The following is a 25602-nucleotide window of genomic DNA, read 5'->3' as shown; positions in this document are numbered from 1 at the left end:
ATATATCTTTCGTAAAGAAGAATTCTGGAAAGGCCACCAAAAGAAGTGGGTAAAGGTAAGAACGGGAGTTGCCGAGGGCTACCTGAAGCTAACCAAGTTAGACACTAATGTGCTATACATGTATGCCGCAGATCCAATAGGCCTGGAGATCTATTGTAGAATCATGCAGAATAGTGTGACCTGTACGCGCCCGGATTGTATTACACCCTATACAGCAGGTATATGCACATATCATCCTAAATTGGTTAAAAATCTAATCTATTCATCTGAACTTGAAGGAATTGTCCGAATCCAATACATATGAATATCCGGAGGTCTATTTTGATAATTTCCATCCATGGATATAGATCTTGTCCCAAACCTTGGAACTGTTTTGAAACCATAGGTTTACTTACCATACATCAACTTACACCTAGTAATTCCAGGTGATGGCCTTAATCCAAGGTTAGCTACCTGGGGCACATGAATGGAGCCGTCACTGCCTCACCGCCCAACACTCACGGCAGTATATTCCGTCCGAAGGCGGGAGGCTGGGTCTCTCTCTTTCTCCCCTCCCCGTCATCGCTTATCAGTGTCAACAAACGACTTGTTGGAAATAACAACCTCGTCACTTTCCAAGGGGACGAAGTTGATGTTATGGCTTCTCCTTCAGGTCGTAGTTCATCCACATCTGGTCGCGCACAAGCGAGCAGGTCTGGGGTAAGTGATTTGTGTGTGTTAGGTTAAGGTCGCAAATCAGCTAACCATACTCTCGCTTTCTGCTCGATATAGGCTGATAGACAGATCTCACAAATCGAAAAAAGCGTGACCCATCTACTCGTGGCAACCAAACAACTCCTTGAATCATTAACACAATGGTCACGAAAGCAGGCTTCCGAAACTGAAGTGTCCGACGTGTATGTGCGCCTGGGGTATGAGTTTAACCTGGCATGTCGCGCCTTCAATGCCATCGGGGTTGAAACAAGTGATTTGGGTCCCGTTCCAGATGTTTTGCGCACAATCCTGGAAGATACTCTTAGTCAGGATGCATCTGCAACAAGTTTGGATAAATACCTGCCTCAGATCCGTGATATCATTATCACTTTACTGCATGGCTTGAAGAAGAAGCAGGCACGCCTTCGAACACAGCGACAGAGAGAAGAGGCCCGTGGACTTCCTGGACGACAGGCCAGCACAGGGAGCATTGCCACCACGAGCCAGAGCAATATGGGTCAACTGTATGAGGAGACCGTTGCTTCTACTCTGCCCCAGTCGACCGCGTCTTCCCAGCCCAATGTCCAATCCCCAAGAAGGTCTGGACGTCGTTACGGTAGCAACGGATCTCTCGAGGACCCACAGACGGTACATCGCACTTCTCCACCTGTGCCAAGCGATGCGCGCACTTATGCAGACCGGGATGCATCAAGACGAGAGGCCCAACAAACCCTGACCCAGCCATCGCTGGAAGCTACACCCAATTCTCACCTACCACCCTCAGCTCCTCCCAACTTCCCAGCCCCTCCACCACCTCCTAAGCAAGATGATGCGCTTGGTGCTTTGCAGCGAAGTGGAGAGCTGGAACGACGAGCTTCGCGCCGTTTCTCCGCATATCAAATCCAAAAGCACCTGGGAACTTCGTCAAACGGGGTTCCTGTTCTCCCCACCCAGAACTCCCCAGTGCCTAACCGTGGCCGAGATGTTCGTGAATCACTCAATGCTGTCCGTCTGCGGGGATCATACACGCATACCCGACAACGGTCTTCTAAAAGTCTGCAAGAAAGTTCCAAAACCGGACATGCGCAGGTTGCGGCTGCTGTTCCTCAGGCAGTGCAGGAGGAATCAAATGAGTCCTCCCCGCAAACCGTTGTTGAAGTTGGAAATGAAGATGCGGAGGCTCCTCAATCCAGCAGACAAAAGCCTGAAAAACCAGCCAAGGATGATGCTGAGGGACTCCCCGAAACTGAAGAAGCTCCTGTCTTCCCACAGCCACCAAAGAGGCCCTCTCTAGGTGACGCGTTTGATCCCGAGAAGAGTGCTAGTCCTGCTGCTGGGATGCGCCCAGAGACACCGAGAGCATCTCGCCTAGAACCAGCCAATATCGCCACTCCTCCCTCAGTTCCCCAGTATTCGACGGAACAGCCATCCCCAGGAAAGGAATTGACGCTGTTTTTGCAGTACAAGACTAAGATCAAGAAGTATGTCTTGACTGAGGGCATTGCTGCTCTTACCATTGGTCGCCTCCAACTTGCTTTCATTGAAAAATTTGCCTGGAACACGCATAACAATGGCGCAGATTTGCCTGAAATTTACATTCAAGACCCAATTTCCGGTATTCGTCATGAATTGGAAGATTTGAACGATGTTAAGGACCGCTCAGTCCTTGTCCTGAATGTGGATAATCTGGATGAAGTCAAAAAGCATTTCGATGACAGTTTCGTGGGCGTCCGCGCATTGGTCGAAAGTGTGAAAGAGTCTCTGGCAGGTCAGGGTAAGGCCATCCAACGAGTCTCCGACCGCCAGCTCGAAACCGCCAAAGAAATGGCTCGCCTGGCCTCCACTCCCTCGACACCCAACTCAAGTGCTAGCGGCTCTGACACAGCAAAGGCACCTATTGTAGCAACTGGGAATCAGATTGCAGAGCTCCAAAGCCTACGCCGGGACCTCGCTGTTCTGCGCCAAACCTATTCAAACTTCACTGCCGATGTTGCTAGTTCGATGAGCGCTGTTCGGGAGAAAGCAAGTCAAGTCAAGACTGCCGCCGAGGATGTCGCAGTGCCAACCTATGAGGGCGATGCCGGTCGCGCCCGTGTCAATACCGGCAAGAAAGAACTTGCGGACGAATCTGAACGACTGGTCGCACGAGTGGACGATCTCCAGGACTTGGTTGAAGATCTTCGCAAGGATGTGGTTACACGTGGCGTGCGACCCCTTCCAAGACAGTTAGAGGGCGTGAGCCGAGACATCAGCAATGTCATGAAAGAGATTAAGAAAATGCAAGACTTCCTTGGTCGCGAGAAGCCTATCTGGACCAAGATCTGGGAGAAAGAATTGCAGTTGGTCTGCGAGGAGCGTGATCAGTTGACTATGCAGGAAGACTTGGCTGCCGACTTGCAAGACGATCTTGAGAAGGCTGCGCAGACTTTCGCTTTGGTCGAGCAAGCGACCAAGGAACAGGCTATGGAGAAGGCCAACGGTATTCCCGGTGCACCAACTTTGCGTGCCGCCTCCCGGACCCTTGGAATTGATCCCACTGTCGACCCTATGAAGGCCAAGGATGATCTTCTCGGTGAAGTTCGCGCCCTACAGCCTAACCACGAAAGCCGCATTGAGGCCATTGAGCGAGCCGAGAAGGCTCGAAAGATTGAGCTGGAGACCCGACGTATTGGTCTCTTCCAGAAGGAGCTTGGCGCCTTTGTGGAAGAGGGCAAATTGAAGAAGAGTGGTGGTGTTGAGGAAGCTGAGCGACTCCGAAATGCCAAAGATGATCGCATTCGAAAGGAGGTCTGGGATCGACAGCAGGCCCGCAATGCGGAGATGGAGAAAGCAGAGGCGGAGGCTGCAGCTGCAGCAGCCGCTGAAGAGAAACCCGAAGACGAAGCTGCCTCTACTGATGCAGCAACTGAAGACGAGCAAGCCGTGAATGTTACCAGCGCAGAGGAAGTGACCAGTCTTCATGAGTCTACGGACGGCGAGAGCCAACCGGAACCAGGATCTATCTAAGAACCCGATTCATCTCATGATTCATTTTGATTCCGATTTGATGTTCCCATGTTTTCTGTTTTGTGATTTGCCTTTTGCGTGTGTTTTTCATTTTACGAAGGGCCCATCTCATGGCATTTTCCCGATTATTCCTGCGGCGTGTTTCCTTTCCCATGTACCCCTGCATTGCCTGTCATCATTGACGATACCCTGCCACTTCAGTGGTCTGTTTCCCAGATTTTTCATTCGCGCAGCGTGGAGTTGGAGCCCGGGTAATATCTTGTGTTTTTAGTGTACTAGTTAATTGAATTTTCAATTCCTAAACTTTTCCTTTCATTCCTAGTCAGGCGGATATCATTGACACCCATAGAAAGTACTTCTACTTCATATCCAAGAAAATGATCCATCATGTTGACAGTGATCAAAAATGAGACCATAATGCTTTTATCTTGAGTTTGCTGTTCCATAAATCTCAATATTTTAAGCGGCATGTGCAAACCTGACCAGGTTTGCCGCATGTGAGCCATCAAGTCAACCATCAGTCTGGTCCCAAACAAGACCAACAATCCAAGACAATCGCCTAACCCTTTGTGCAACACACTTTTTCTCTTTTTTGTCGAATATCGGATCAACTCTGAGCTAAGAGGTAACCACAGCTCACAAGATTCAGATATCCCTTCTTACTACTAACCCTCTCAGTCTCTGTCATACATCCGATCAATCCATGTTTTGATTTTACCCTTTTGGTCAACAAACGCCGAAATGCAGTTCAAAAGCTGCCTGTTTTCATTGCTCATCCTCCCACCTACAGTCTTTTCCATGAACCAAGACTCAAGATCTTCTCTGGAATCGGATCATGACGCGAATACAGCTACAACCACCCTACAGTCGCCAGAAAGTCTCTCCTACAATGCTGATATCGAATTCAGGCTATCAGAAACGCCTGTTCATGGCGTGCGCAAAATGAGCCACGATGAGGGGGAAAAGTTCTTTCTGGATTATTGGAGCTTTGTCGACGACTCACAGGGCCTATCAGACCGTGGTTTGGACGAGGACCAAACATCATTTAGCAACTCTTCCAAGGTCGAAGAGCAGGCCTCGTCAGATATCTTAATTCCAAGATCATTCCCTTTTCAGCCTTCATTTCCTTGGGAAGCAAACCGCAGGAGTCTATTTGGACCCAGAGACTTTAAGTGCCCTACTGGGACTTATGCTTGCGAGTCGATTGGACGATCTGATCGGTGCTGCAGTACTGGTGATACATGTCAACACGTGAAGGATACAGGATCAGGCGATGTGGGATGCTGTCCGAATGGACAAAGATGTTCGAATGTGGTCGGACAATGTCCGAGTCCCTGGACAACTTGCTCTGAGGCATTGGGAGGCGGTTGTTGCATCGCTGGATACCATTGTGTTCCTGGTGGCTGTGAGTATTGTCTAGCCTCAAAATATTCGATATTTGCTTTTGTCATAAGCACACTGTCTAACCATTCTACCCTGAATAGGCGCCTTCGTATCTGTGATCACAGTCACAGTCCATTCTACAGTCATACTCTCTACAAAGACATACTCGACTGTCCCTCAGAATCCTCCAAGTTCCTCGAGTACGTGCAACACTAGCACTGCAAATAGTCTCGCACCGCCTGCCCGACCTACAGGCCGAAGTACCTCCACTCATACAACAACTACTCGCGTGAATGTCTGTCCCACAGGATTCTATGCCTGTTCAGCTGTTTACCAAGGTGGTTGTTGTCAGACTGGACGAGACTGCGATACGACTTCATGTCCTAAGACACGTTCCACAACGTTCATTTCTAACGGAGTGACGATTATTGAGCCGGTGACGACAGGTGGAACTGAGATTACGGGTAAATGCGCCAAGGGCTGGTTTAGCTGCGCCGATACCGCGGGCGGTGGATGCTGTCCATTAGATTGGACTTGTGGAGGAAGCTGTACAGCTCCTGCATCCAAGACTACAATTGTGAAGGAACAAGCGACAGCAAAGAGTGAAGGAAGGAAATTGAGGGTGAATTCAATGATTATTATGTGTTTAATAGTATGGTGGTGGTGTGGTTAAGAGTTATTGTATAAGTGGAAAATCGAAATCCCCACGGGGACTTATCAGTGTTAGTAATACCCGGCTGTTCGTTCCTGTCAAGGTTCCGACCCTCGCCGACATCACTTCTGTGTTTCTTCGTATCATCACACTTGGTAGGTCATTTTTCATTTTTTAACCCTAATATTAATATTTACTTGGATCTTGATAGCTGTCTTAACGTGGCTTCATATTCATCTTGATCTTCTCTTTAATCACTCCCACTTACACTGATCCTTGCAGGTCAACCTAGCCGCCATCATGTCCGACAAGCCGCAGCAGCCCCTCCCCTTCGTTTACCAATTCGCCGCCGGTGCGGTGGCCGGTGTCTCTGAGGTATGAATGAGCTCTATTTGCAATGGAAATTTGATTTCCAAAGCTATATGCGTACCCTTGTTTTATCTCCGCATGTGTTCAGTGACTAATGTGTATCCCCGCACGAACAGATCCTGGTTATGTATGATTCCGCTTCCATCCCATCTGCACGGTCCCGACGCAAGATTCCTCGAAATTTGGACTTGATCTAGTCATTAAACACCTTCGATGACTTTAACTAACAATGCGCTCTCTACAGGTACCCATTGGACGTGGTCAAGACTCGAGTGTAAGCACGATCTTCCCCGATCGGAGAATTGCCGAATGCAGCACACGACACTAACATCTCATCTCCACACAGTCAGCTGCAGACCGGAGCCCCGGTCGCTGGTGCCGAGCACTACAATGGCATGGTCGACTGCTTCAAGAAGATCATCAAGACTGAGGGGTTAGTCTTTATCGCACCATAGGTCGCTGCCATGATCGGCATTGTGTCCGAGACTATCGACTAATGCTAATCCGTACACCGAAACACAGTTTCTCCCGTCTTTACCGTGGTATTTCCGCGCCCATTCTGATGGAGGCTCCTAAGCGTGCGACCAAGTTCGCTGCCAACGACAGCTGGGGTTCTTTCTACCGTAACCTGTTCGGCGTTGAGAAGCAGACCCAGGGTCTGGCTACCCTGACCGGTGCCACTGCCGGTGCCACCGAGGCCTTCGTTGTTGTTCCCTTCGAGCTGGTCAAGATTCGTCTGCAGGACAAGGCCTCTGCTGGTAAGTACAACGGCATGCTGGATGTTGTTAAGAAGATTGTCCAGACCGAGGGTCCTATGGCCATGTACAACGGTCTCGAGTCTACCCTGTGGCGTCACATTCTCTGGAACGCTGGTTACTTCGGCTGTATCTTCCAGGTCCGTGCTCAGCTGCCCAAGCCCGAGCCCGGCAACAAGGGTCAGCAGACTCGCAATGACTTGATTGCTGGTTCCATTGGTGGTGTTGCTGGTACCCTTCTCAACACCCCCATGGACGTTGTTAAGTCCCGTATCCAGAACACCACCAAGGTCGCCGGCCAGACCCCCAAGTACAACTGGGCTTGGCCTGCCGTTGGCACCGTCATGAAGGAGGAGGGCTTCGGCGCCCTGTACAAGGGTTTCATTCCTAAGGTCCTGCGTCTCGGACCCGGTGGTGGTATCTTGCTGGTCGTCTTCACTGGTATGATGGACTTCTTCCGCAAGATGCGCGACGAGTAAACTCGTTCATCTCAAACTTTTCCTTCACTCTACAAAAGTATACATTGTGTATCTTTTGAGTCAATTGGGGTTGTCTATTCTGTTAACACCTGGATTGATCTCACCGATACGATGGTTTCTATATACCCTGCTTTGCAAATTGCTCATTCTATCGAGTCTTGAAGGACTCAATAGACCACGTCGAGCCTGTCAAATTTGGACCTGTTTTTCTTTGTTTCGGTGCACTGTACCACCAGGCAGAATAGAGCATATGGCTGCTAGATGGATAGAGAAGATCGCATTTCAGCAATGCTGTTTATCTAATGGTATATTTTCGTCCTACTATTATAGACTTTATTGTAAATTCAAGTTGCGAAGGCTAGTGCTCATAGATGTATCCCTCCAAGGGCTCCCCCAATTGCTCCTATAACATCCTGAGCACCTTTCCCAATACCTTTGCCGATCTTCTCCAATTCATGTCCAAACTTATCCACAACTTGTCCACCAAACTCCAATCCATCTTTGAAACTTCGGATGATGAACTTTCCACCATCACTTCTTTCCACACTCTTCAGCAAGTTCTCTGCTGGGGCCACCCCTTCCAGGGTCGAATTCACCCATATCCGGTACAGCTTTGTTCCTGCTTCGTCGATGTCCCATTGCTCTATTTTGGCATCCAACGAGCGAAATTGGTACATCACACACTGTGCCGACTTTGCTATGCCTTCAGGTGTTGAACTAGAGAAGACCAATCTGCGGATCAGTCGTTCTCCATCCTTTTCAATCAGCGTGAGTCCACCGACTGCATCCCGTACGGCATTCTGAAAAAGGAAATTCAGTGAGTGATATCAATACTATGGGACAGCAGAGTGTAACATAATAAACTCACTTTACATATATTTTGGGCATTTGCCCCCAAATCATCCGTGGATTTACTCCACGCCCTGAAAGATTTCAACCCAATTCCAGCCTCAAAAATCCACTCTCTGAGTGGACCTGAGGGATCCTTGATATCATGAAGAATCATACTCCCTGCTTTCGCAAGACCTTGTCCAGACGCATTATTCCAAACCGCATAAGACAGCAAAGTCCCAGAAACCTTAGTCCACTGTTTCAGCACACCCTCAGCCGAGCGAATTTGCTTGACAGTCCAATTTTGCAGATCCGCCACAGTTCCATTAATGGATGTGATGGCATACCCAACGAAGCTATCAAGTGCACCGTTCGCCCACTTCCATACAGCCTTCGATCCGCTTAGAACATCTCTCAGCTGGAAGTCAACGAGGTCTTCGAGTTTCATTGTGAGATCTGCTTGAGCCTTTGACCATCTCATAAAATGTGTCAGCGATCCGCTCACTGCGTCCCAAGCCATGTATGCAACCTCGCCAGCAAGATGATGTAATAATCGGCTTGTTTGTTTCCCTGCTTTCCAGATACTTCGTGAAAATCCCTCAACCTGGCTGATAACTTCCAACACGGTATTACCAGCCAAGTCGACGAATTGTCGCTCGAGTTTCCCAAGTTCTTTGAATTTCGCCACGGCATCATCGATCATTGCTTGAATGCATGCTTTGAATCCCGCCCACAAGATCTTCAGATCTAGTTCTGCGCGCTTGCCTGGCATCGGTACTCCTTTTTCAACAAGTCCATGTAAGAGAAGGTAGTCCAATCGCGAGGAGCCGGGATTATGTTGGTCAGGATTTGCGTTCACATCCTCTTTAAGCCACTGAGAGTAGTTCTTCGTATACGCATAGTACTTCCATTGGTTGATGTGGCTATTCTCGAAAACGTGAATCTGGTCCTCGAGAACACTCTTCTTATGAGCTATCCACGCCCATATGCCATTCGGATTTCCACGGGAAGAGATTAACTCAAAAACACCTGACACTAGTGGGAGGAGCCAATAGATCAGGACTGGTCGACACTCGGACACAATTATGAAGCTCCACACCGTGTACCCAATATCGGAGTCCTTTTTGGAAAACATGGTATAGAAAGCCACCTTGGCGAAGGCATAAAATTCAGTAAGAATCTCGGGATCAAACCAGGGAAGCATCTGCTTGAACAGTGATTGAATGTAATCCAGGACCGAGAAATGCTTGAATTCAAGAGGGAATAAACCTAATATCCGCTCAATACATTTCGTGATTGTGGTCGAAAATCCAAGTTTGAGCATGGAAATATCGCGGAACATCGCAGCATTATTCAAAAAGAGGCTCTTGAAAGCTGCTTCAAAAGATTGCAAGATGACCTTTTTTTTGATTCGCATCAATGCCCAACCTGAACTTCCCCTTAACTGCACTTCGACGCCAGCGAGGGATGACTTTATAATCAAACGTTTGACCATAATTTAAGTAACCAAGGATAGTATCAAGAGCCTCCGCGAAACTATTTGAAAGCTTCGTCACGAAATCTGGAAATCCCTTCTCGAGGACACTTTGCAATGCAAGCACCGAATCGAGGTAAGGGATTGGGATGGACTGCGAAACAGAGAGGGAGAGCGCGCAATCCTTTAAAGCATATAACTCATGAGGCCAAAGCATGAACCCATCAACCGTGAGTTTCTGATTCTCTTTCTCAAGAGTCTCACTATTATAAGTGACTTCTTCAAGTTCAGTTCCACTCCAATTTGTATGTAACATCCACCTATGTTCACTCAGATAATTAAGCCACTTCGTAAGCAGAGTTTGGGCAAGATTTCGGACTTCTGCAGAGCTATTTGGACCACTGTATGAATAATAACAAGCTTCGACGATCGAACCAAAGGAATCTTTCGATAAGGGTCTATAACTGCTTCGACCCGCTTTATCCCATTCCAGGAAATTTGGATGGCGAATAGGGTGATCCTCTCCTTTCGAGATTTGACCCTTAGGAACGAAATCGGTTTTCCCCCAACTCTTCTCAAGAAGCACATTGAGAAACCCTGTTATGTTTGCGTTGGCGTGCGTTTCCCATCCATCTGGTTTATGGTTCCCAGTCGCCAAAGCGACAACAGCTAATGCTGTGAAGAGGGTAGCATCACCTAGTGATGTTGGTTTTCCATCATCTCCTATCTCAACAAGATAGCCATTGTCATCCAAAAATCCATTTTTATCGTACTGGGTTGTGATGGAGATTTATACATCACGGATATTTGCAGAGTTCTTTGGAAGATCAGCCTGATCAGGTTGAATCACGAAATAACTCACAGCTCTCGGTAGTGCTCCTTCATCCAACGGTTCATCTGGAGTTTCGATATCAGGGATTTTTTGAAGCTGGTTTTCTGTGGATGGTTCTTTAGGCTCATGACTTGTTAAGTCGCATTCAAGAGGGACATCCGGGGCTGATATTGGATATGCAGTTGGTCTGATCAGAGCTGCGCCATGAATAGGTTGTGTTGCTTCATTCCCAGTAGGCTTTCCAGTCGACCCAGGCTCTGATATTTTCTCCCCGGTATTTGTTGGAAGGGACTCCGGATGATTGTGTGGTTTAACGATGATCTTGTGGTCTACCACTGGAGGAAGGGGTACTGATTCGGTTGAAGGTCCCGTATTAGGATCCACTGGTGCCATTGGGATGTATGACTTGGGGCATATAACAATCAGGATCAGATGAAAGAGAACCCAATTCAATACCCCAAAGCCTCAGTTGATGAGAGAGATGGTAAAATCACTTGAGGGGGATTACTTGAATTTTTAGAAGGTCATTAGAAATTACAATGATATTTCAAATGTTATCATGATGATGTTGAGCGCCACAGATTTGCCACAAACATTGAATCCATGGGCTCTACTACTAGGTATTAGTAGTACCCGTAGTACTATTTGAAATTTAAACACTTGGTATGGTGATACTAGTGAAATGTGCTCCAGGCGGCGCAATATGGGATTTGGCCGCGTGGCCGTTATAGACCTCTGTACTCTGATCAGACTGACAAAGTCATACTACTTAGCTCAAGCTTTAAATGTTGTACTTCTTCCAGGCCTGGGTGTCCTAATCTGAAATTCATTCCAAGGTTACCAGGTTCTCACTTATTATCTGCCAGAGCCTAGTTGCCTACTTCTACTTCCCTTTAGGCTCTAGGCGTATAACTTGAACCGACCCCTTATGCTAACCCGTCGGCCACCTAAGCTCCTGCTGTTATGAATAGGCTAATCAGGGTCCTCGCTCAGTATTAATGGAAAGAATCAGCTACAGTATGTACTAGTAGTCCGTTCGGCATATCGGTCCCGAGAGTGCAAAGCCGTCTCTCCGTGGGGTGTGATGTTGTGGGGAAAATTTCCGTGGGTGAATCTCGGGGTGTCTCCGACTGATCTTGATTAGGAAGGTAAACCGCCTAGCGCTAAGATCAACATAAGATTTGTACCAATCAGTAGACCAAATATTATCATTATTTACGCCATGATATCATTTCAATTCACAATATAGGCCTGAACTCCGTGGTTTTGAATATCGGGCATGGAAATTGCCGAATCAAGCCTGTGGATTTAGCCGAAGTTGATCCGGGACTCCATAGACCAGAAGTACTCCCACGTCACTTCCAGGATCCTTCGACATCACATTTCATACTAGTGTTGCAAACATTTAGTGCAAATGTGGGAGAAAGTTGCTCCACATTGCCAGAGAACCCCGGTAGTCCCCAGACAGGAATGAGGCATCGCCTGGGCAGCATACTATGTGTCTCTCAGACTGCTACCGCACTCGGTATATTGAACAAAGAACTCGGTATCCCGAAATGTCCAAGAATAACACTCCGTAGATTCCTGATATTCGGCAAACCGTGTATTCTCATGTCGAAGCTTAAAGATCTCACAGAAAACTCAACGGTGGCTTCGCTTGGCTTGCCGATCTCTCACTTCTTTTCCCATGGGGACGACCCCGGCACGAGGCTTCTTATCCCGCCGATTGTGGGCCGAAGCACCCCAGAGGTGGAACCCGAGCCATCTGGGGTGGGAAATGGGAAAATGATACCATGAAAACAGGCCTATTTAAGTGAGGGGTAATGCCTCCGTCAATCCCTGTCGAATGCTCCTGCTTCTGTTCAGTTTAAACCGAAAGGCCTCGAGATTCTTGTATCAAAATGATACCACCCAAGGCTTTACTAGGAGCATGGCTTCTATTGGCAGCTCCCTCTTTTGGATCGGAAGTCTGCCCAAACGCTCCCATTGACCATCCAGGCGCTGCTTTCAGCTATGTGCAGCCTCTCAACACCACTATCCTAAGCCCATACGGTCACTCTCCCGCATCTTATCCTTCGCGTAAGTAAATATTGTCCTCTCATCACTCAGCAAGGTACTAGATCACTGATACAAAACAGCCAAGATAAACGGCACTGGTGGCTGGGAAACGGCCCTGAAGAAAGCGAAGCAATGGGTTAACAAACTCACAACTGAGGAGAAAGCCTGGATGGCGACTGGTCAACCAGGCCCCTGTGTTGGCAATGTACTGCCAATTCCTCGTCTCAACTTCAGTGGTCTCTGTCTACAAAATGGACCACAATGCGTAGAGGAAGGCAGTTATTCCAGCGTTTTCATTAGTGGTGTCTCGGCAGCCGCTAGCTGGGATCGCAATTTACTATATGATAGAGCCAATGCACTGGCTGAGGAACACAAAGCGAAGGGATCTCACGTTATCCTTGGTCCCATTGGTGGACCCCTGGGCCGCAGCCCCTACAATGGTCGGACATGGGAAGGCTTCGCAGCCGATCCCTATTTGACCGGTGTTTGCATGGAGGAAACTATTCTCGGAATGCAAGATGCTGGTGTTCAAGCCAATGCGAAGCATTTCATCGCATATGAGCAGGAAACCCAACGAAATCCTACATATGCCCCGGATGCCAATGCTACCACTTATATTCAGGACTCAGTTTCCTCCAACTTGAATGACCGAACCCTTCATGAGATTTATATGTGGCCGTTTGCGAACGCGGTTCGTGCTCGTGTCGCTAGTGCGATGTGCTCTTACAACCGTGTGAATGGTTCCCATTCTTGCCAGAACTCCTACGTCCTAAACCATCTTTTGAAGGGTGAGCTTGGGTTCCAAGGTTATGTCATGTCAGACTGGGGTGCGACTCACAGCGGTGTTTCATCTATTGAGAGCGGTATGGATATGACCATGCCCGGTGGATTTACAGTCTATGGTGAATTGTGGACAGAGGGTTCTTACTTCGGCAAGAATCTGACTGAGGCAGTTCACAATGGAACTGTTAGTATGGATCGCCTGGATGACATGATTGTTCGTATCATGACGCCGTACTTCTGGCTTGGACAGGAGAAGAACTACCCCAGTGTTGACTCCTCAGTCGGCCCACTAAACGTTGACTCAGCTCCTGATACCTGGATTTACAAGTGGAACTTTACTGGACCCAGTAATCGTGATGTGCGAGGTAACCACAGTGCTATGATCCGTCAACATGGAGCAGCCTCTACTGTCCTCCTGAAGAATGAGAAGAACGCCCTCCCACTTCGTAAGCCTCGCAATATTATCATTGCCGGCAACGATGCTGGTCCCTTGACCCAGGGTCCAGACACTATTGGCAATTTTGAATTCGGTGTACTTGCAAACTCGGGAAGCTCCGGCGCTTGTCGATTCACCTGTTTGTCCAATCCCCTGGAGGCTATCAGTGCTCGCGCCCGCAAAGATGGTTCTCTAGTCCAAGCTTACTTGAACAACACTCAAATTGTTGATACCGGCCTCTCTGCTCTGGCAATTCCCCAACACCCAGATGCTTGCCTCGTTTTCCTCAAGTCTTACTCAGCGGAAGGTGAAGACCGAAGCTACTTGGAGCTGGACTGGAACGCCAATGCCGTCGTAGAAGCAGTTGCGAAGTTCTGCAACAACACCATTGTGGTTACCAATTCAGGTGGTATCAATACCATGCCCTTCGCCGATAATGAGAATGTTACTGCTATTCTCGCCCAACACTATCCTGGCGAGGAGGCCGGAAACGCGATCGCAGATGTGCTCTATGGAGACGTCAATCCATCCGCCAAGCTCCCTTACGTGATTGCATACAACGATTCTGATTACAACGCACCATTGACCACAGACGTGCAGACCAATGGCACTTACGACTGGCAGAGCTGGTTTGATGAGGATCTTGAGGTTGGATACCGATACTTTGACGCGCACAACATTTCCGTGCGCTACGAGTTCGGATTTGGCTTAAGCTACACTACCTACAACTTGAACAATCTGAAGGCCAGTTCTGCCCCCGCAAAGAACTTGACTGCTGTTCCCAAGAAGCAGACCGTTCAGCCTGGCGGTAACCCAGCTCTCTGGGAGACTGTTTACACAATCGAGGCCGAGATATCCAACACCGGAGATGTCCCTGGGTTCTCTGTACCACAACTCTATGTCGAGTTTCCCTCATCAACCCCGGCTGGTACTCCACCTAATCAGCTTCGTGGGTTTGATAAAGTGTGGCTCCGACCTGGACAGAAGAAAACGGTCACCTTTGATTTGATGCGCAGAGATGTGAGTTACTGGGATGTTGTCGCTCAGGACTGGCGTATTCCCACTGGTGAATTCACCTTCAAGGCTGGTTTCAGTAGCCGTGACTTCCGTTCAAATCTGAGTGTGGCCCTGATTGAGGCAGAGCACTTGAGTTAGATTTAGACTAGAGTCCCAATGGCTCTTATAGACTTGCTTTCTATTACGGGTCGAACATGATTGATGGTGATATGAATTTCTTATACACTCAATTGAATTGAGTTTTCTAGATTATGAAAAATACCTGTTCCTTTCAAATTGGAGTTCCAGCTTCCAATAGTTATGCCCATGTGGGGATTATCATCAATCTTGCGTAGTAGGAGTTAGCACATGCTCAATGCAGCGCGACTATACGTCTCACCATACAAACATGATCGCGCTAATAAGGAACAAACGCTGAAACTTCGAAATTATCTTTCATTCCCCATATTTATTTTCGCATTTCTCACCGAAGGATCAATCAGACCACCTTATCCCCGCAGTTCGGAGCCAGCCGAGAGGGACCGAGCTCAGCATTCTTACCGAGGAATAATCCCAGCCGACCCTGAGTCCAAAACACTGGCATGAACCCACATGCACACAACCAGGATCGCTAAAATGAGTGAACGGGCCCATAAACGATTAAGAACGACACCAGGAATGGTCGAAACTCCGGCCGTTCTCTCCACTCTACCGTTGGACAATTTACTATGTGAGGTTCACCGTCTCCTGGGACCGACGTGGTGCTTGGCGCCGTATAACACGCTTTTGCCTTCATATCTGAAGCCTCCTTCTTCCAAGATTCAGGCTGAGGATTTGAACTTCCTGATACGGAAGGGTGCGCTTGATATTCCGCCTGCTGCATTGCGTGAGGAGATTCTGAAGGCTTATATTCGGCATGTTCATCCTCATATGCCGTTTTTGGATCTTAATGTCTTCTCGGATGCTATCTTCAACAGTCATGTGGGGAGTAATGGGCAGGATGGAATAAGTCTGCTTTTATTTCAGGCTGTCATGTTTGCTGGAGCGTTCTTTGTTGACTTGAAGCATCTCTACGCCGCCGGGTTCCTGTCTCGGCGAAATGCATTGGAAATTCTTTTTGAAAGAGCTAGGGTAAGAGATATAATCAATATTGGCAAAAAGGTTTTTGGAAGGGCGTGGACTAATACTTTGCAGACGCTTCACGATTTTGATAGTGAGGATGATGAGCTCGCTATTGTGCAGAGCCTTCTACTCATGACATATTGGTACGAGAACCCGCAGCGGAACAAAGACGGGAGACACTGGATCAGCGTGTGTATATCACTTGCATGCAAAATTAGTCTCCATCTTGAGTCATCAAAACTACTAGTAGGAGATTCTTCTCAAAAGTTCCATAGTCTTCTATGGTGGAGTATATTCACTCGCGACAGAATGATTGCATTCGGGTTACAGCAGCCACCACTTATCAAAAATGAAGTCTATCTCCCAATGGATGTTCCGACTGCTGAAAGTTTGGGTATATTCAATCTTCAATCATTCAGAGGGTACGCTGGTGGATGTTATAAAGCAAATCGCGAATCACTCGGATGCATATTCATTGAGAAAATCAAGCTTTGTCGCTGTATCCGGGATGATATGTTTTCCTGGGACGCACAGAAGAAAAGACCTGTTGGTAGTCCCAGTCATGCTGAGTCTCGGAAAGAGAGTCTTCTGGCGTCGAAAGAAGGTCTCCAAACATGGCGTGAAGAGCTACCGTCCAAAATCAAGTTCCAACCAAAGCACTTCCTCCCACCCAACGACGGTGAACTCATCTTCCACATACACTGTGCATGGCTATGGATGGCTTACAATGACATACACAGCACAGTACACCGGCAGCTGGAATTCCTATCTGAAGACTCTGACAGTCCACGTCAACTCTCACTAAGTACATCCGAGAGCCCGGTTCTCAGTGGGGCAGTCGAAATGACAGAAGTGGCTCATGATCTCTGTCAAAAGCACCTGATACACTACCTACCATGCAGCAGTGTTCCAATGATTCTACGCGCGGGAATCATTCATATCCAGCGGATGTGTACCGGAGATGCTGAGATAGAGCGATCAGGTCTCAAGGGTCTTTTGCAGTGTCTTTCAGCACTGAAGCAGTTGAGCAGAGTTTACGGATCTGCTCTTTTTCTTGTTTCTATTCTTGGAGGGGAGCAAACCGAGGCATTGAATTCATCGACTCCGAAAGATATCTTGAAGAAATTTGATATAGAGACTCTAGATCGGCTTACTTTGGGGTTTGCTGAGTCTTCGAGTCCAACTATATTGAAGATTAGAGAACCCTATGATGTGGATGTGATTGCGCAGCTCAAATCCCGGAGGACTGATCTTTGCTATTGATGAGAAAACCGGAGAGTGTTTCATAGTTTCTTAGAATACTTATTAAATTGTCCTAAATGAAAAAAGATCTTCCCTCAGTTGTCTTGATTGTTAGACCATTCTGTTTTCATTCTAATCTCTGACGTAATTCAATTGTCTTCTAGTTTCTCCGTCATTACCATCATATCATCAATGACTTGACACAGGAACACGATTCCTAAAAAGCTCAAGTCGTGGGATGGATAAGTGTATTTCACCTCCAAAGTAGAACCCACTGGGCATGGGTAGTAGCAAGAAATTATTTGAATGCGAGGTGCATGACTTCAGGACTCGAGATCACGTTCTCGGGCAATAGCCATGGTCCGAGATAGATGGACCACTGATCGGTACTTTATTCGTCCCAAGACTCCACTCAGGACGCTTAAAGGCGATCCAGGTGTGAAATCCTCCCTAGAGCCGATCAGGGCGTCACAGGGTGCAAGTTGGTGGTTGTTGCAGGCACCTTCCTGTATAGAGCCTTAGTGAAGATCAGAATGGTGATCAACTGAAAAGGCTTGTCAAACCCGTGGTGGCAAGATGTGCAGGAAGGACTTGGGAAGGGGATCCAAGTGTTTTTGATCGACGATCTTGCTATAAACATGCCACAAGAACATTCAAAGAGCTTGGACTCTTCTCTCCACTTCGATGGGCGCCTTTCTTCATATTCAGATCGATTGACTTCGGAACGTGTCTGCCTGCACATTTGTTGCGGCCATCGCAAGAATTTGATAATCTCAACAATTCTCCTCATTCCCGTTTCGTAAAAGAGAATCAATGCCTGGTAGATCCAGAGCGTTTCCCCGGTTCTAGGAGGTCCATCTCAATTGGATGGAACTCGCGAAGGCACTGGTCCCAACAGTCGGACGTATCCAGGTAATACGATCAAGTTATTCACATGTTAGTTTGGCCATCCTTCGCTAGGATAGGTCGTGCGCTTCCTCTAGTCCCCAAAACAACTTAAGATACTTCGACTTAGTTTCGCGCGCACGGGCTTATGGGATGATATGGCAACCTTCAAGGCCTGGTATTCCCTGCTTTTTAAGGGTACATTGCTGTTTGTCGCGCCGCATAGTCCAAGCAAGTTTTGATATCAGCTTGTGCTCGCATATCTGACAGTTCCTTAAATAAGGCAATCTGATCACGATCAGGAAGAGGTGGACTAACAGATATGCTCTCATTTCCAAGGAAATCTGAAATTGTAGTACTTTGTGTATCCGGTAGAAGGACAATCCGCTGGTCACTTGAGATCCGGCACTAACGGTTCGAGACTTCCTAGTAAGTAAATTCTGCATATGTGTGAAAGTAATGTGAGGAGTTGAGCATGTTTTGAAAGTTCTGAAAATGGCTGAACCCAGTTATGAACTCAGTGACAACTCAGAGAAGATCCTTTAAACATGTCGATGGTTCGATAGTCCAGGGCTCTTTTAGTATGAGGCTGACAAATTTGTCATGACTCTGCTCATCAGATCTGCTGTCCAGTTGAGAAGGCTCATTCGTACTAAGCACCGGGCAGCAATCCGGGAATATCATCTTCACTACTTTGAGTCACCTCGGTAGTCTTTGGCTTGTTCTTGCTTAGTATGGACCTATGCTCAGGACGAGCTAATGAGTGTGCACTTGAGAAATCTGTCAGTGCCGCATTGCTTCCATTTTCCTCTCGATGGGTAATCCCTACCTCTTAGGCTTGAACTCAGTCTTTCGTGTATCCTTGGCTCTATCCGCTCTTCTGTGTTTTAGTGAACTGCGATACAAAAGTAAAAAGTGTAAAAAGAAGGAACTAGACGTATAGAAGCGACTCATAAGTTGTCTTCAGCCAATAATAGAGCAGCTCCGCACTGGCCAGTTCTGCTAAAACCTCTCTTTTTTGACCCATCTTTTTGTATGAATTTCCAGACCGTGCGCGTCTAGCCTGTGAATAGCTTGGGTTATCATCTGACATTTTGTAATGCGCGGTCGTTTGCTGCTCTTTTTTGAAACGAAAGAGAGAGAGAGCGCGATGTATGGGTCGTTTTTGAACTTCGACATTGGTGGATCTTGCGCATATGCTGTGTGGAGGAGCCACTTTTAAGGATCGCTGAGGGAAACTGGCTCCTGCGCTTCATATCTTCAGCTCGCCTTTAGTGATAATGATGGCTTTTTCTTTTCTAACTGGATCTCGTTGCGCCAATGCCTTCCGAGATAAGTTCGTCGGTGATCTCTCCTTTCGCAAAGTCACAGTCTTCCGTGTCTTGTTTTCCACCATGACACTTGAATTGTTTCACGCAAGCGATGTCTGTTGAGCGCCTCATCTACTTCATGATCAAACCCACTCCAGGATACAAGCTCCCCGATAAAGCGTAAACCCTTTAGAGCGGAACTCTTCGTCGTGCGAGACGCTTGCTTCAAATTGGGCAGAGGTGCATTTCACGACTGTGGGGGCAAATACGGTGAAGATATGGGTTGATCGTCTTTTTCCAAGATGAAATGCCTAGCCACCATCGCTCCAGCTTTCCTATGCCTTCTTCCCTTTTGCGTTCGATCGATTTTGGCAGTTTTGAAAGATTGAGGTTCCTATCTCGAAAAGGGGGTCCCATTTCGAGTCTCTGTATTCGAGTTGCATAGCTGAAGTAGTGAACTCTCTGTATCCTTTGAGGGTTCGAGAGACTCAAGTCGGTCGCGACGTCATCGAGGCTTTCGACTCCGGTGCTGTTGCTTGCGATTCTTTTTGGGTTTTGTAGACGTCCGACTTTAAGGTCGATGAAGATGATTAGCCCCTGATAATCGGCTGGCTCAACTAGTCTTCCCGGGACAGGCAGGCATCACCATGAAAGGTACTGGTTTCATCGAATACTTCTGCTCTGCCCTCATCTGATAGTAGCGGTAGTGTCAATAGACTGTTGCATGAAGGAAATCGCCCATCGCCGTCCTGGACCTCTCGACAAAAGCGGTTATTGAAAGTGATTTCTGGCTGAGGATTTCTTGGCCGCGCTGAAAAGCCCTTCTTTTGTAAGCTGTCCGATGGACTTTCCAATTCATTGTTATGTCCACGTTAGATCAATTGGTTCCTCCATATCACTCGTAGATGAAGAATGATAGGAGGGCAACGGCCCGAGCTCTAAGGAATCTGAACTCATTATGAATGCCAGGACCAGCACTAAAACTGGCCTGGAAATAGCTTAAGCGCTCGGTTTAAGAGACTCTCGATAAAACCACTCAGAAAAGCGGGTCGGACAAGTCGCCAAGCTTCATCGTTGGTGTCAAATGTCTTTTCTGCCAATATAGATTTGCTATTCAAAGTGTTTTCGGCAATCTTTTTGTGCTTCCAATGAAGGCCACAATGATCCAATGTGCAGGAGTTTCAGGATGGTCGGCCAGTCGCTGCGCTGGTGGACCCCCGGAGTGAAGTATGGCGGGCGGCTATAGCGGTTCGGAATAAGGTTTTATGGGGCTCTCCTCTCTCAGTCCCCGACACATAAAGTTTCTTCAAATTCATAACATATCGTTTGGAGCAGAAGACATGAAATCACATGTTCACGAAGCTAGGAAGCTTCAATTAGATTTCTATGCCTTTGTCTTCGTTGTGACGATTCATACAAAACCGTATTCTGTATTAAATCACGAACCACAAGCTCGGGCTTCGTTTGTTATTGGGTAACCTTTTCTCGCTGGCACCCTTGGCCTCCCTTGGTCATGTATTTTGCACGCAGAAGCCGAAAATAGCTAGAGCTCATTTGGGTTTGGAATATAATATCCTTTAGGCACTGGGGGGTTGAGATCTCTCGGCATTTGCGGGCTTATGCTGAGCTTGTCGCTGCGTTCTATTCTCGAAGCGCCCACCCAAATTTCCATGAACACAGAGCTTCCACACGCAAGGGTCATTAGGGAAACGCCAGGCAGCATTTACCCCATGGTAATAGCAGTCGCATCTGGTCACTCCAGTCTGATTCCCGGGCTTAGCTGTAGGTGAATATTTGCGGACGGCTTCTGATCTGTGGGCCTTTTGTTACTGGTTGAATGATATTTCGATCCGGTCTTCTCTCCTACAAAGGAACCATCGGCGATTGATCAGTTCCTACTGAATTTTCACCACATAGTGATGGTGAGAGGATTTGGTCAATTCACCACGACAACCAGAACAGTATTTAAATCCGTCACTGCATGGAGTGGGGATTAAATCGGGTTGCATCGCGGCGGACTGACTACTACTCAAGGTCTCATTTTCCATTGTCGATCTCTTGTGAAGGAGAGAAGTCTTTTTATAAGCTTATAGCGTTCTGGTAGGCATAGTTAGTTTTGTTATTGGATCATCTTTCTTGGACCCGTTTCTTTTTGAAATTGACGAACCGGGAGCTTCATGGACTCTAGCTTTTTAATCTTGCTAGTTTCTGGTATTCCAGACCACTTATATTGACGTTCAGTCACGTTCCACTCAACTCAGGTGGTAAGATTTGTAATTTGATAGACACCACACGAGCACTCTTAGTGCCCCAATGTCGTCCTCTGCGCCTGGAGATCGCGAGAAATAGCCAGGTTCTGCTTTTGCTGATTTCAATGCGACTCCTTTTGTGGTCCACCCTGTCTTTTATATGATGACTGACTGGAGTCAGGTGAGTACCCAAGAAGCTCGGAACGTATCTTGGTTTCATGATATTGGGCGAATTAATCACTGACAGAGCCGGATCTTCATCCATTGATATCTTGGGTAATTGGCAGCACCACTTCCTTTCAACAGCATGTCCGAAATTAAACTCCGGTCCTTCCACCCGGATTTGGAAATTTCTTTCACCTTTTGTAGGATTTTGCAGGTGAGAAAATTAATTCAACCTCATTCGGCGTAGGAAAATTGGTATTCAAACGCCCTGCATATACGATCGGATCAGCAAACCTGGATATTTTACCTCAAATATGGTGAATAGGCTGGATTACCTAAATGGTTGGCATCCACTTCGCTGAATGTAAACCTTTCCTGGTAAAACAATTGTACCCGAGAGATCATGGAATAGATGACTCTTTGACGTTGGCGAATCAACTCAACCGAGGAATAGGTTGGTTCGTAATGCGTCTCTCGACAATGGTGGTAGTAGCTCTTATTCCGGTCGTAGGTGGAGAAGGATGCATACTTAATTTCCCATTCTGTCACCGAGAGCGATATGAGTTGGTATAAGGTATCTTTTGGCGGTACTGGGGCTGGAATAGTGATTGATGCATTCAACACCAATCATCTTGACATTTTGCTGTACAGAGAGATGTGGACCGGGTCAACCATAGTTTCAAATCTCTCTAAATCGAAATGCGGATCGATATTGCCACTCTGTCAGCTGGGCCTGTAGTATACATATCGAAACTGTTGAGCAGAGTCAGTGGAGGTGTTCTCATTATTCTGATGATATTATGAACTCACCTGCATATCCCGGTTTGCTAATATTCTCTCCAGGTCAGCAGCGATGCCTTCTGGTACTCAGCGAAGGCTCTAAATGAGACCTTTTCATCTTAGGACATAAAGCGAGAGAGAAAACCCGGCTTTGCCTACACAGACACATAGATAGGATCATGCGGAGAGCGAATCCTAGTTGGATTTTAGAACTCTCAATATGCCATTTCGAGGTATCAGAAGTTCGAACTGAGGGTATCGCAAGGGCGATATAGATCTCATGCGAGGGATTTGAGACCCTCAAAATCAATTTGGCCTCCCCCGTGCCGGGAGGGGGGAAGAGAGTGTATGAAGAAAAGAAAAGAGAAGGAGAGAGAAAGTTGATATAAATACCCCAAGGATAGACCACCTGACATCTTCAACTTGAACAGGATGTTTGACAAACGTCAAGTTGGAATGAGCAGCAGGGGGAAGCTGACAATCCAAAAATGTTGCAAGGATGATGTACTGAGAGTAATCACTTTTGATAGTAGTCTACGATATGTGAACTATAGCACGTTTCTACTTTGATACAGATCCTTTGTAGTAGTAGTTGGAAGATGTCAGTGTGAGCCAGATGTAAATGAGATAGCCATCAATTGTTGCCTCGACTATGCAAAACACAAAGATCCGACCAAACCGCCAAGCGAAATGCAAAGATTGAGGAATGTAAATGACAACGGGGAGAGCTAAGTGTGAGAAGTAGGGTGGAATTAGGGCCAACTCTGGAAGGGCTGAAGGACCGCACACGGTACTCGTTAACTGGAGCATGTAGCGATCAATAGAAAGACAACTTGAAGTCAAAAACTGAAAATAAGTACCCGAACGGGAGTTCAAAGGTCAAAAAGTCATGTTGTAATACTGATAATGCAATGAACATGTAAAGATAAACTGTCAGTGGAAAGGAAATCGGGGTATCGATGGGATAATAAAAAATAATCAAACGAAACACCACGTATCGATCTGAGAGAACAATGCCCAAACTGAAACTGAATCTGAATCGAGGCTCCGGCCGTAGCAAGTTAAGAAAACCATGGCCAACCCTCTATAACCTCTGGTTAACGTCCTAGATATAGGACACCATCATTACCCGATTCGGCAAGAAAAGTCAAAGTAAAACACGTTGTAAAAGCAAAGCAAATCGTGTTCATAAAGAACATCAGAATATCAAAATGCAACATGATAAACAGTAAAGACATGCAAAAAGGAAATAATACTCCTCGAGAGGCTATGGCCCTCATCCATGATACGCCATTCCTCTCTTAGACGCCAAGTATGCAACATGTGGTCCAAGAGAAAAAGACGCAATTTAATTCATATCCATTCCGTACTCATCCTCTTCCTTGAAACTCAGAGCGGCATGGCCGGCACTGTTCCAAAACTGAGGCTGACCGGGCACGCCATTGGCGCTGCTAGACCCACTGTGGAATTGAGGGCTCAGATTTGGTGGTGTGAGTCCTTCGCCACCTTGCACTGGGTCACCAGCGAGATTGGTATGCTTAGGGACACGAAGTCCACTTCCTGGACCACGAGTGTAGCTGAATGAGTTGGGGTCATTCTTCTCTAGCGCATCGACAATTTCGCTGCGCATGCGCTTCTCCTCTTCAGTGGGCTCGAATGGCCAAGTACCACCGAGGTTGCTGATCATCTCAGCTAGCTCAGCCTCTTGCTGGTACTTAACATGCAAGGCCCACATAAGATCGCGTGTCCAGCTGACAGCTCCATTGAGAATATCTCCCTTATTGGGACCCTTCTCCTTCTCTTCAATGGGAAGACCCATGGTGATGTTGCCGGGTGTGGCACGTCGTCCATTGCCACCAGCCAGAAGTGAAGTAGCGGCGTTTGCACTGGCACCAGCCATAGATAGTGCGCTATTGTTCACAAGTTGCTTGCGCACCTTGTCATCTTCCAGTCGGTGCTGCGGAACCAAGTGAGAGAGATCTTGAATGCGCTCATTGATATTGTCGCGACGGCGGCGCTCAACCAGGTTGTGAGAGGCACGACGACGGCGTCGCTTAGCCTCTTGAGATTCTAGATCTTGGTTGCTACCGGGCATGTGATTATCAACCTTGGCAGGGAGAGAGGCATGTTTTCCAGACTTGAGGATTTCTGAAATGCCGGCATGGTGATGTTGAGGAGGTGACGAAATTGGAGAGTCCACGTATGATTGAGCACTTGTTGGGGTTCCATCCCATTGGTTTGACAGGGTCTTCTGGTGTCGGTGCTGTAAACCTGTTGTGCGAATCGGCTGGCCAGGGAAACTGCCGGACTCCGGTGTACCCAAATTTAAAGAACCCAGCGCAGGAGTCTTGGGGGTCATGGGGCTACGGGCATCCGAGGAGGTCCGATCCATGCTTTGGAGGCTGGGGCGGTTCTTGGCGCCCATGTAGTTCTGGTCAAACGAACTGGCGTGTTGTATATGAGGGTTCTGCTGGTTCATCCGGTAGTGTTCGTAGTTGAAGCTGTTCTGGACGAAGGGGCTGGCCATTGGGGCATTATCCGGAGTGTTGGAGTAAAGGTGTGACATCTGGCTTTGGTGACTCATGGCGATACCTCCTGCAGACTGGTCGTGCATGTAGTTCATGTCGTTGCGCTGGCCTCCGTTGGGGGCGCTAATCTCCAAGTCCAAGAGTTCATCGGTGTCGATACCGGAGTTACCGAAGTTGAAGCTGGACGACATGTTCTGCTGTGAACCATAGGAGTAAGGCATAAAGCCGCCCTGCTGCATGGTCAAATCTGAAGGGTCTACCCCATCATTATTAGGGGTTCCAAAATGGTTGGCCATCGAGTAGCCGGAATGAGACATCATGAAAGGATTGCTGTGATCGTCAGATTCGTGTTTGATGTAGAGACTTGCTTCTACCATTTTCGTGGACACCAAGGGATGTGGATGGAGATTGTGGGGCAGCGCGGGGTTGGCGAGGTGTAGAAGAGAAAGTCGTCGCGTCTTAAGTTTACTGACCCTCTCTAGATAGATGATACGGATAGCCCAATTTCAGGCAGCCGTTAATGATAGCGAGAATGAGGATGCGCGATTTGAGAATCTATTGAATGCCAGCAAAA

General features: G+C 47.5%; 6 protein-coding genes across 6 annotated transcripts; 4 read left to right on the top strand and 2 right to left on the bottom strand.

Moving 5' to 3' along the window:
• Window positions 1-462: 462 nt before the first annotated feature.
• N7483_011366 (formin-mediated actin nucleation enhancer) lies at window positions 463-3699 on the top strand (the record flags this gene model as incomplete). Its single annotated transcript, XM_057094793.1, has 2 exons — window positions 463-699; window positions 772-3699. The coding sequence occupies 2 exons, from the start codon at window positions 463-465 to the stop codon at window positions 3697-3699; spliced, it is 3165 nt and encodes a 1054-aa protein (XP_056940764.1).
• A 741-nt stretch (window positions 3700-4440) lies between these two features.
• On the top strand, window positions 4441-7337 carry N7483_011365 (uncharacterized protein; the record flags this gene model as incomplete). Its single annotated transcript, XM_057094792.1, has 7 exons — window positions 4441-5104; window positions 5184-5704; window positions 6017-6109; window positions 6220-6260; window positions 6348-6377; window positions 6450-6536; window positions 6626-7337. The coding sequence occupies 7 exons, from the start codon at window positions 4441-4443 to the stop codon at window positions 7335-7337; spliced, it is 2148 nt and encodes a 715-aa protein (XP_056940763.1).
• A 365-nt stretch (window positions 7338-7702) lies between these two features.
• N7483_011364 (uncharacterized protein) lies at window positions 7703-10867 on the bottom strand (the record flags this gene model as incomplete). The annotated part of the gene is made up of 4 exons (XM_057094791.1): window positions 7703-8137; window positions 8206-9230; window positions 9973-10414; window positions 10505-10867. The coding sequence occupies 4 exons, from the start codon at window positions 10865-10867 to the stop codon at window positions 7703-7705; spliced, it is 2265 nt and encodes a 754-aa protein (XP_056940762.1).
• A 1508-nt stretch (window positions 10868-12375) lies between these two features.
• Window positions 12376-14906, top strand: N7483_011363 (beta-glucosidase; the record flags this gene model as incomplete). Its single annotated transcript, XM_057094790.1, has 2 exons — window positions 12376-12553; window positions 12613-14906. 2 exons carry the CDS (start codon window positions 12376-12378, stop codon window positions 14904-14906), a joined length of 2472 nt encoding a protein of 823 aa, XP_056940761.1.
• Window positions 14907-15383: 477 nt separating this feature from the next.
• Window positions 15384-17132, top strand: N7483_011362 (fungal specific transcription factor domain-containing protein; the record flags this gene model as incomplete). The annotated part of the gene is made up of 1 exon (XM_057094789.1): window positions 15384-17132. One exon carries the CDS (start codon window positions 15384-15386, stop codon window positions 17130-17132), a length of 1749 nt encoding a protein of 582 aa, XP_056940760.1.
• A 6716-nt stretch (window positions 17133-23848) lies between these two features.
• Window positions 23849-25405, bottom strand: N7483_011361 (basic helix-loop-helix domain-containing protein; the record flags this gene model as incomplete). The annotated part of the gene is made up of 1 exon (XM_057094788.1): window positions 23849-25405. One exon carries the CDS (start codon window positions 25403-25405, stop codon window positions 23849-23851), a length of 1557 nt encoding a protein of 518 aa, XP_056940759.1.
• Window positions 25406-25602: the final 197 nt, after the last annotated feature.

This window comes from Penicillium malachiteum, assembly GCF_028827825.1.
Source record: "Penicillium malachiteum strain IBT 17515 chromosome Unknown utg000005l:1.0-9002435.0:326005.0-9005861.0, whole genome shotgun sequence".
Lineage (NCBI taxonomy): Eukaryota > Fungi > Ascomycota > Eurotiomycetes > Eurotiales > Aspergillaceae > Penicillium > Penicillium malachiteum.
The sequence above is the reverse complement of the archived record's forward strand: the minus strand, read 5'-3'. Positions and strand labels throughout refer to the sequence as shown.